This window comes from Barbus barbus (assembly GCF_936440315.1).
Source record: "Barbus barbus genome assembly, chromosome: 18".
NCBI lineage: Eukaryota > Metazoa > Chordata > Actinopteri > Cypriniformes > Cyprinidae > Barbus > Barbus barbus.
Window position 1 is genome coordinate 19,829,513 of NC_136746.1, and position 11,333 is coordinate 19,840,845.

Genomic DNA, 11,333 nt, shown 5'->3' on the forward strand with positions numbered 1-11,333 from the left:
AGCCAACAGAACAATTTTGTATTTACTGTTCCAATACTTTTGGAGGGCACTGTATATTTAAATAATTAGCTATTATTTTATGTTCTCAGCTTTCATTTTAGATTTCATTTATAATTTATCTAATATTTATAGTATTTTATTTCAGCTTTGTTTTAATTAATAATGTATGTTTTTAATAATTTAAATTTCAGTTAACTATAATTAATAACCCTGACCTGTGTGTGTGTGTGTGTGTGTGTGTGTGTGTGTGTGTGTAGATCGGAGCTCTTTCGGTGCAGAGCAACAGTCAGAGGCAATTTGATGGCGAGTTGACATTTCTGGGTCGTGTGTTGGCGCACCTGCCTGTGGATCTGCAGCTGGGCAAGCTGATTGTTTTTGGACATGTGTTCGGCTGTCTGGAGGAGTGTCTTATCATTGGTATAACATTTTGTATATTAGTGTGTGTGTGTGTGTGTGTGAAAATATCTGTATATTATTTATATAACAATGTCAGGTTGTACCAAGTTGCCATGAAATAAAAAAAAAAATGCTAAAATATATAAACTGTCTTTCAGCATCGTCTCTCTCTCTGAAGAGTTTCTTTGCCATGCCATCACTGCAGCAGTTGGCTGGGTACAGGTAGGTTGACCTTTCACCCCACATACACTTTATTGGTTATCTGAATTAGGTTTTCGCTGGCTCCTTATCTGTACTGTTGTCTCTGTTTGATCTTACAGGAGTAAATTGAGCTTTGCACAAAATGTTCCAAGTGATTTCATTGCTTTCGTCAATGCCTTCAAGGTATGAAATGCCAAAACTGAGCATGCTCAGTCGACTTGTTTAGATTATGATCTCATGAAGTACAGTTTCTGTAATGGTAAATATTAGTTACAACACAGTAGTTTGGTAACAATATTGTTATGGGCCAATTAGGGGTGTTCGATATGACTATTTTTGATCGTGGACGATAAAAATGTCTCCACGATCTGCTTTTGAAGAAATATCGAAGTATCGTGCTACAGCACACATTCTATCAGCTGCAGTTCTGGCGCCGCCGTATCAATGTACTGTACGGCGCGACATGCATTCACATCAGTGTTAAGTCAGCGGTAGAGTTACACTCGCGGGACACTGCACTTATTTGCAATCACAAAAGTACATAATTTGCGTGTGTTTTAAACCTTGCCTGTTAAGCTTTTCATTCGCGTGCTGGTCATCGCTTTTTCTGAGCCCGTACACCTGAAGCGTGCGCACTAAAACACCTGTCTAAGAGCGCCTGATTACTCAACTAAGTTATCTATTGAGCTAATACTGTCAAAACGCAGAAGGTTTACATACAGACTCAGTTGGTTATGTCTAAAATGAAAGTAAACAGTTGAGAGAAATGGATGCGTGCCTGTATATTAGATGCGTGCAGCTCTTAAAGGGACAGTAATAAACATGCTGCCGACCGTCATTAAAGGGATAGTTCACACAAAAATGTAATTTTTGCCATTATTCACTCGCGTTGTCCCAAACCTGTATTCATTTGTTTCATGTGCTGAACACAATAATACAAAATAGTAAAACCAACATGACAAAGAATCGTGATAAAATCGTGATATTTCTAAACAAAATTGTGATATGATATTTTTGCCATATCGCCCACCCCAAGGGCCAATGTTTATTTTATTTTTTTTAATTGGTCTGTTTTTGTTATTTTTTTGTTGTTCAGGCCTGGTACACATCTAGAGCTAAAGGAGAGCTCAGACACCCAAAGGTAAAAACATATATATTGATCATATATATGCAGATGGGAAAGGAAACATTTGAGATTAAATACAAATGATACAATGTTCTTGCCCTCAAAAACTGCAAGATGGAGCCTTATTCAAGATGTGTTTTTATATTTACCTTGACAACTGTCTTAAAGGCACTACAATATGCTTAAAACCAATGCAGTGTGTACATATCAACAGTTAAAATATGAGACAAGAATGTGTCCTCTGTGCACACTAACACCTTTGTTTTTTCCAAATATCAGGATGAACTGGAATGGGGTAAAGAGAACTGCATTCAGATCAAACGTATCAGAGAGGTAAATACAGTGTGCACACATACAAAACATGCTCATTTTATACAAAGTTTGCATTTTATACCCATTGAATGTGTGTTACAGGTGGCAGAGCTCTTTGAGGATCTAAAGAAGAGAGTGTCCAAATTTAACATGCACATCAGCAGCTCCTCAAACCCCACAGACTACACCAGCCTGCACAAACAGAGATTCATCCTGCAGGTACACACACACACACACACAATAATACACTTCACTAAACTACTGGTTTGTAAGAAATGAATATTTTAAATCAGCAAGAACACTTTAAATTTAATAAAGATGACGGTAAAGACCGATTGTTACAAAAAAATACTACTTTTAAACTTTCTATTCACCAATTAATCGTGGAAAGAAAAGGTTTAACTGTTTCCATAAAAATATTGAATCGTATTAGAATGATTTCTGAAGGATCATGTGAAGACTGGAGTATCGTCTGCTGAAAATGCAGTTTTGCAATCACTGGAATAAACAACAAATATAAAATATATTAAAATAGAAAACTGTTACTGTGAATTGCAGATATAATTCACAATGTAACCATTCTTACTGTACTTTTGATCAAATAAATATAGCCTTGGTGAGCATAAGAGACTTGTTTCAAAAACATAAAAACAATCTTACCAACACCAGACGGTACTGTGTGTGTGTGTGTGTATGTGTGATACTACACAGAATGTGATCTGTTTATATTTTCTTTGACTTTCTGGATTAGGTAGCCATTGCGGGTGCATTCTTCCCAAACTATTTCTCTCAGGGAGAGATTGATGAGCAGCTGGCATCTAAGGAACTTTCTGGAAACGATCCAAAGACCACCATTATGGTACCAGTGTCTCCAGTTACAAAACTGTCAAGAAAAGCTACTGTCATTGTGGAGCAATAGTTTGAAATGAATTTTGCTCAGCAAGTTGGATTTTAAAAAATATATTTATAGTTGGCTAGATGAATAACACAACTGGTTTAATGCAACAGATTTTGAAGGTAACTTTAAGGTAGTAACATTTAAAGGTGCCCCCTTTAGAACCAGAACTGGTACCTCAGGCTTGCAATGAACTGACCAATTATTTGTGTACTTGTGTAGAGTATGTCTCTGGCCTAATGCTTTTTCTCTCTCTCAGATTAGGAATTTGCCTCCATTTGCATTCCTGTGCTATAAGCAGCTGCAGTCACTGTTCCGTCAATGTGGACAGGTCAAATCAATCTGTTTTGACGGATCCAGGTAACTTGCATGCATAAACGGTGTGTTTTGTATGAAAGTCTGTTTTAGCCACAGAATAATTAAAAAACTAAATTCAATTTTGACTTTTCTTTTGCATATTACTAAATTGTCTGGCTTAAGAGATAAGGCAAATGATAACATTGCAATTCAAGACTATTCAAGTCATGATTTGTTATTGATATAATATTGTTTGCCAGAGAAATCACTTGGGTGCATTGGGTGTGCATTATTATAAAATGTATTAAATAAAAATGCATGGAACAGTGGCTCGGATAAGTTGATAGGCCGCTGGGATTTCCCTTGGTGATTCTCATGGCCAATCCAGGCCAGATGGGAATGTAATGTGTGATATGGCTTAATGGGAATGTGAAATGGAGTGTTCGGAAACATTTATTGAACTAAATATGCATTTTGTAATACAAACAAGTCCTTTCATCAACAAAATTAGGTGCCTCTTGAAAGAGATAATGTATATACTTTTGTCAAAATAAAGATTTCTTAGAAAAAAAGTCAGTTGCAAAATTTTAATTCAGAGTTGTAAGATATACAGTATACTCGAAATTTTGAGCAATAAAGTCAGATTTGTGTAATAAACTTGCAATTTTAAGTCAGAATTATGAGGAGAGAACTCCAATTACAAGATATAAACTAAAGATTGAGACAAAGTTACAAAAAACTTTTTTATTTTTTGCAGAGCATATGTGGAGTTTTATCGCTCTTGTGTGAGGGAGACAGGCGTGTTACCCGAGGTTTTGTTGGCATTGCTCCGAGCACGGCAGACTCCCGCTCTACAGCTGCAAGTGCACCACGCAGACGAGGTGGAGGCCCACGCTAAAGGAAAGCCCATCACGCACCTACGTTACACAAGGTAGCCGCAAGTCCACAATACACACAGACCTTGACAAAGACAGATGGAGTTTTCAAACAGAAATCTCTCTTTTAGGGTTAACGTGGATGTTCAGAGCCATGCTGTGTCTCCTGTTGGAGTTCTGAGCAGCACTGTAAATCCAGAGAAACTTCCAGCCAGCAGGGATTTTATCATTAACATCACAGAGGTGAAGACTAACTACTTAATTTTGTTTTTAAAGGCTTTTAGAGAAATGTGGCATAATTATGGCCCATTCTTGGTTCATCTTTGTGAGCAGTGTGCAGGTCATTAATGTGTATAATTGTTTGTAGGTGATCGATGTAGGCCATTTTTGGGGCTTTCGGACAGATGAGAGCAGCGTAGAGAAACAGTGTCAGTTAACAGCAGCCCTAAATATAAGGGATCTGAGACCTGTATCTATCTCTCTCTATCCAAACCTGCTGTGTGTGGCCCCCTTCAAAGATGGACAGCAAATGGCCAAATACTATAGAGCCAAAGTACTGCACATCCTTGGCAGCAATGTAGAGGTACATGCCATACACACACACACACGTATACACACTCACAATGTCCCAATGCAGAACAAAACATGAAGTCATATCTATAACTATTGCTCTACGTGTATATATGTGTGCAGGTGTTTTTTGTGGATTTTGGTAACACCTCTGTGGTCCCGTGCAGCAGTCTGAGAGAGCTCCCATCTGACCTCATGACTCCCCCCTTTCAAGTATGTACCCCCCCCGCCCTTTTTTTTTTTTTTTTTTTACACAAGTTTTCTTCATTAAGGCTCAGCAACATAGCGGAAAAAAAACCAATTTGTGTAAAAGGTAAAAAAAACATATACATAGATGTAAATGGGGAAAAAAGGCATGTTTTAGTTTTTCACAGTAGGAAGAATTTTTAATAATTTAAACATTGAATACATTTTTAATAAAACATTTTAACAATAATGTTTGCTATAAGTTGCTATATGTGATGCTTCAACTCATCTGACACTTTAAAACCTCAAATTACATGCAGTCTGATTGGCTGTTTTTTTTTTTTTTTTTTTAATTCTGAAACTGATTCCAACAATTGTTCCACAATCATTGTTATAACTATGGTGCAGAATTGAAACAATTATTAAAACCTTAATTATATTTATTGTCCTTGGTGTGACTGGGCCACTCAAATATTCACTTAAAAATGAATCTCTTGGCAGACATATTTTGGCAAATTACTGTCCAAATAAAACGTTCATTAAAATCATTCTAGTATTCGTGAAGCTGCTTACATTTGTCGGCAACAAAGCCATTGTGAATATATGGTATATCTCCCAGCTCTCTATTACAGCTGGATTTTCTATGGATTTCAATGAGCCCTAAACTGTCTCTGCATGTTTCATTGCAGGCGCAGGAGTTTTGCATCGCAGGCATGGGTCCGTCTGCGCAGTCGCTGATTCTGGGTGGTCGTTGGAGCAGCCGGGCACGTAACCGTTTTAAGACGCTCACGAATGGTCGCTCTGCCATTGTGTCCCTTTACTCCATTCTGCACGGAGTCATGCGCGTCGACCTGCACATCTCCACGGAGGCGGGCGATGTCAGTGTGGCGGACCTCCTGGTGCAGGAGGGACACGCCTGTCACATACCTGAAAGCTTTGAGAGTCAGGTAACCATGCCACCACCACAGCAATGTCCACCTGACAAGTTTTCTTGAAATAATTTTAAGTTTTTAACATTTTATAGTCCTTTTGCCTGGCATCAATGAATAAATTCTGAAATGTGACCCTGGACCACAAAACCAATTTTTCGAAATTGAGATTTTATACAGCATCTGAAAGCTGAATATATAAGCTATCCATTTATGTAAGGTTTGTTAGGATAGGACAATATTTGGCCGAGATACAACTATTTGAATATCTGGAATCTGAGGGTGCAAAAAAATCTAAATACTGAGAAAATTGCCTTTAAAGCTGTCCAAATTAGGTTCTTGGCAATGCATATTACTATTTTTAGTTTTAATATATTTACGATAGGAAATTTACAAAATATCTTCATGGAACATGATCTTTACTTAATATCCTAATGATTTTTGGCATAAAAGAAAAATGGATATAGAAAAATAGATTTTGACCCATACAGTGTAGTTTTGGCTATTACTACAAATATACCCCAGCGACTTAAGACTGGTTTTGTGGTCCAGGGTCACAAATATGTACTAAAATGTTTCTGCATCAAGTTTAAACTTATTTATGGTTCATTAAACTTGTGTGGAAGCATTTTCCTACTTTTCTTCCAGTTTGTGTTTTTTTTCGCTCCATTTGTTATAAACTCATAATTGTGAGTTTACATCTCGCAGTTCACACTTTTTTCTTTAAATTGCATGTTTATCTCACTAATCTTTTCTCATAATTGTGAGTTTATATTTGCAATATTTAAATTCGCAATTATGAGTTACCAACTCAGTTTTTACTTTTTAAATCAGAATTCTGAGTTTACATCTTACAGTTCTAACTTTTTTCTCTAAATTGAGAGTACATCTCACAATTCAGACTTTTAGCCTAAGAACTGTAATTTTATATCTCAAAATTCTGACTTTATTTTTTCTTCAGAATTTTGAGTTTATATCTCAACCTTGGTGAAATCAAGTTTCCATACATAAGAGAAAATATTTTAACATTTGCATGTCTTTTAAAACATCCTGACCTGAAATCAGCCAGGTCAGTGTTTATGCTTCTCTTTTGGTGTATTTGCAGCAGTCCCATGAGGTTCTGATATCTCTGTATGAGGACATGGCCAGTGGCAGATTCACCCCTAGTTCTACTAGTGGTTCCTTGAACAGCAGGATGGAGGAAGACAAGTTGCTTGTCAACCAGCTCCTTCAGCACTTTTGTGCCTCTAGCAACAGTGCCCCCAAGTGCAAGGTGCTGGTATAGCAGCCCTGTAATCGCCTACATTCAAAATGTGGTGTGTATTTTCTGTGGGTCTTAAGCTAAAAGTTCTGTTCTGCCACTCTGCAGGCTTCAGTTTATGGTCCCAGCAGCCCACATAAGGTCAGCTTTCACAGCATGAGCAGGATCAGCAACTTCAGGTAAGACCTGCTTGTCCATTTCATAGAACACACAAATGATGCTTTTCCACTGTGTGGTACGACTCGGCTCGGCAGGGCTCAGCATGGCACGGTTTAGGTTGGTTTGCGTTTCCACTGCAGTTTAGTACCGCTTTAGAGTGGGCGGGATTATTCACATGTCTTTATAATAGCGCCGCCTCTACTGCCGTGACTCCTGAAAAACTTTTTCATTTCACGTTGCTCCATCAAGCTCTCGCTGGATCTGCTCCTCGGCTATCAACGAGAGGAACATCTGTACTTCCTTAACAGACAACGAGACAGCCATTTTTTAGTTTAAAAAAGGTGCGCTCATACAAAACTTTTGTGTTTGATCCTTCACTGGTTGTGCTGATTTAAAGGGGTCATAAGATGTTGCTGAAAAGAACATTATTTGGTGTAATGCAATGTTTGTGGTTTAAGGTTAAAAAACACATTATTTTCCACATACTGTACATTATTGTTGCTCCTCTATGCCCCACCTTTCTGAAACGTGTCGATTTTTACAAAGCTCATCGTTCTGAGAAGTGAGGTGTGCTCTGATTGGCCAGCTATCCAGTGTGTTGTGATTGGCCGAATACCTCAAGCGTGAGACGGAAATGTTACGCCCCTTGCCATATTGTGATGCCGTGTCCCGGCAACGACACACAAACAATAAAACCCACTATAAAAGAGGCATCCTGTGGGGACATAATTACTGATTATAATGATTTGTATCTGTCTTTTTACACGTCACGTTGCATCGCGCTGCGTAAACATTACCATGTCTGCATTTGTGATCGGATAAACGACAAACAACAAGCGCTACTCTACACAGCTCAAAACTTGCATTTGAATAGTCAGTGGCAAATTCTTTAAATAAGAAAACGTACTTACAGGCTGTGAGTCAGAAGCGCCAGACTTGTCCTTGCAAAGTTGGAATTGCCCCACTTTATAGAAACAGCCTTTGTGCAAGCCAGCATTGTAGGCTACTCTTCCAGGTTCAGGAAATAGTCCTCCGTAAATTGTGCTCCACACACTCTAATATTTGGGTTGAACTGTTCTGGAACAGTGTTGTAAATACAACTGCACCACTGATTTCTAGTTGTGTCCCCTTTTGGAAGCCCGAACAAAGTATTTTCTCTTTCACAACGAAACACAGTGTCTCTGTGATATGGTGCCGGATAATAGTTCCGCCGCCTTTCATTGCGTATACATTTGGGGGGTGTTTTGCAAATCTCCCCACACCGTGATGTAGACGTGGGGGCGTGTTTAAATGAGCCATTTTAGGTGGGTGTGGTCGAGTCTTAACTTTTATAAAGAATATCTCTTTGGTTTTGAGACTATTCTTTGCAACTTCAGGGATCCTATCTATGCACAAACAGCTTGTAACACTTCAAAGAGAAAGGAAAACTTGAAATCGCATCATATGACCCCTTTAAATCTATGTCATGTTGTGTCTCGTGACGCAGGCAGTGACTATTTTTTACGGCCAATCAGTGATCAGCAGAGTTTACACGTCATGTTTTGGTAATGGTAAGGCTCGCTTGGAACCTCGGCCGAGGTGGTACTTAAAAATAAAATATCAGGTACTGTACCCAGTGGAAAACCCCCCAAAAGTGAACTGTACCAACCCGTACCGTGCCATACCATGCAGTGGAAAAGCTCCAAAATTGCATCCCAGGGAAAGGATGGTGGTGATGGTGTTGTGGGTTTGGTTTTGTTTGCAGGGCTGTTGGCATTGAGAGGGACAGTATTAACTCTGTAATGGTGAATGAAAGTCCACAGAACTGGCATGAGAGGATGTTAGTGGCTGCAGCTGTCTCTCTCAGCGCATCAGGTGTGCACACAATCACATAATGATTGGTTGGGTTTGTCATGGTAAACGTAATGTACATTACCAAAAGATTGGAGTCAGTAAGATTTTTGTTTTTGAAAATGAACTTTTATTCAGCAAGGATGCATTAAATTCAGGAAATATGATAATAGGAAAAGTTTCCTGAGCAGCAGACAGTATTAGAATGGTTTCTGAAGGATCATGTGACACTGAAGACTGGAGTAATGGCTGCTGAAAATTCAGCTTTGCCATCACAGAAACAAATGATATTGGTAACACTTTACTATAAGGTGTCGTTTGTTAACATTAGTTAATGTATTAACTAACATGAACAATCCATTTATTACAGTATGTATTCATCTTTGTTAACGTTAGTTAATAAAAAAATAGTCGTTTATTGTTAGTTCAGTGTATTAACTAATGTTAACAAACACAATATGATTTTAATAATGCATTAGTAAATGCTGAAATTAACATTAAGATTAATAAATGCTGTAGAAGTATTGTTCATTCTTAGTTTGTTCATTATATTTAACTGCTGTTAACTAATGAACCTTATTGTAAAGTGTTACCATTACATTTTAAAATATACCTATAATTTAATTATTTTATTATTATTTTATGGTGGCTAAGTTAACAATAATAATTATAATTAACCTGGTAAGGTTAGTGGTAGTTTGGTAGCTGCACTAAATTTCATGTGTATTGTTTTTTTTTAATTATTGGTATTATTATTGTCTAATTCATAATTAAATTCATTGTACAGGTTCTCGTATCTTGCTGAAGGAAACATCTCTGATGCCTCATATCCACGGCCTTCCCTCCGTTGTTACTATGCTCTTCACCCCTGTCATGGAACTGCGGTAACAGTCACCATAAAAACACACTCACATTGATTTCTCACATCATTCTTTACAGAAAAAAATCGATTTGTGTTTGAGGCGATGATGTTCATTCAGACTTAGCAAGTGCAAATTTTCACAACAAGATAACTATACTTTATTGTATAAAATGAACATTTGCATGTGTTAACTGAGTTTAATTACTCTGAGATGTACTCTGCAGTACTAATGAGGACAGGACCTGTTTTACTGGTGCTCTGTGCGGGCTGGGCTGGAACTCTGTTTCCCAAAATGCAGTGCTGCCTGAACATGACATTGAGCTTGCCTTTGATGTCAAGTTTGATATTGAGGACATCACAGAGGTATGTTTTGGTGTGTATGTGTGATATGCATTCAAAGGTCAGCTTTGCATGTCAGACTGTACCTGTATAAGTAAGCAGGCTCTTAGCTAGAGTAAGTTGCATCATAAAATGTCTAGTTTATGCATAGTTTTAACAAATGGTGTGTGTGTGTGTGTAGATAAATGCTTTGAGAGGTACAGTGAACAAGCTGGTTTGTGATGGACCAAACGGCCTGACAAACCTGAGTCCTGACAAGATCACCAGCCTTCAGGAGGAGGCCCGGGAACAACTTGTTGGGTACTCGATCACCATCCACCCTCCTCGTGAGACATTTGAGTCTCCATGACATGGGAATACTAACTATGAAACGTCTGTGATTCTTTCTCTGTAGACTGTTCATTAAAACCCCTCCCAGACCAGAATGTACCCCTGTGTACTACGAGAAATTCAAGAAATGGAACCAGGTATAAATCATCTATTCCTAAAGTCTTCATTTCCTAAAGCTCTCTCTGATTAGAATGAGTTCATTGGGTTCTTCACCATGTGTGTCATCAGGTGGATCGCTCCCAGCAGATGGAGCTACAGGAGAAGGATGATGGGAAATCCAAAGGTGTGCTATTTCAGCTGCATCCAATCACCTTACTGAACATGTGAGGAGCATCATATACAAGAGAATCTAGAAGATGATAGAAAAGCTTAAATGTTACTTCTATTAAATGTGCAGTATTTTAGTTTTGCTACGCATTTTTGTTACTCGAGAAAGAAAATTTAATTTGCACTATGCAGGGTTCATCAATCTGTGTTGGTAAAATATTATTTGACTGCACTTTTTGGTTCTTAAGAAACATACTTCTAATTTGGTTTTAAAACAGCGTCTGTTTTAATTTAGCTGTAAACTGAGTTGACTGTTGTTGCTGTAATTGAATGTGTACAGTAAATTTGTTCAAATTCCTGGACTTTTTTTTTTTTTTTCCAAGGTAAAGATTTGTTTTCAGAAATTACTTTGCCGGCTCTACCCAGTTTCAAAGCTGAAATATGAGTAGTTCACAAATTAGTTTTCCATAGCATTTGTCCACTATATTCCAAGCCGTT

The 11,333-nt window shown here is 37.9% G+C and overlaps 1 protein-coding gene across 2 annotated transcripts in view; it reads left to right on the forward strand.

The window, feature by feature from the left end:
* The window catches only part of tdrd9 (tudor domain containing 9), a 20,635-nt gene extending 9,395 nt beyond the window's left edge, over positions 1-11,240 (forward strand). Inside the window, exons 15-35 of one of the 2 annotated variants that reach the window (XM_079440892.1) lie at positions 258-417; positions 555-618; positions 717-780; positions 1,694-1,738; positions 2,003-2,056; positions 2,138-2,254; positions 2,787-2,894; positions 3,190-3,290; positions 3,985-4,158; positions 4,234-4,345; positions 4,470-4,685; positions 4,796-4,885; positions 5,548-5,805; positions 6,893-7,060; positions 7,157-7,227; positions 8,952-9,061; positions 9,825-9,921; positions 10,124-10,262; positions 10,420-10,538; positions 10,633-10,705; positions 10,797-11,240. In XM_079440892.1, coding sequence (XP_079297018.1) covers positions 258-417; positions 555-618; positions 717-780; positions 1,694-1,738; positions 2,003-2,056; positions 2,138-2,254; positions 2,787-2,894; positions 3,190-3,290; positions 3,985-4,158; positions 4,234-4,345; positions 4,470-4,685; positions 4,796-4,885; positions 5,548-5,805; positions 6,893-7,060; positions 7,157-7,227; positions 8,952-9,061; positions 9,825-9,921; positions 10,124-10,262; positions 10,420-10,538; positions 10,633-10,705; positions 10,797-10,895 — 2,439 coding nt within the window. In that variant the 3' untranslated portion in view covers positions 10,896-11,240. The remainder of the gene's footprint in view (positions 1-257; positions 418-554; positions 619-716; positions 781-1,693; positions 1,739-2,002; positions 2,057-2,137; positions 2,255-2,786; positions 2,895-3,189; positions 3,291-3,984; positions 4,159-4,233; positions 4,346-4,469; positions 4,686-4,795; positions 4,886-5,547; positions 5,806-6,892; positions 7,061-7,156; positions 7,228-8,951; positions 9,062-9,824; positions 9,922-10,123; positions 10,263-10,419; positions 10,539-10,632; positions 10,706-10,796) is intronic. The other variant, XM_079440893.1, reaches the window with a different exon arrangement.
* The last annotated feature ends 93 nt before the right edge of the window (positions 11,241-11,333 follow it).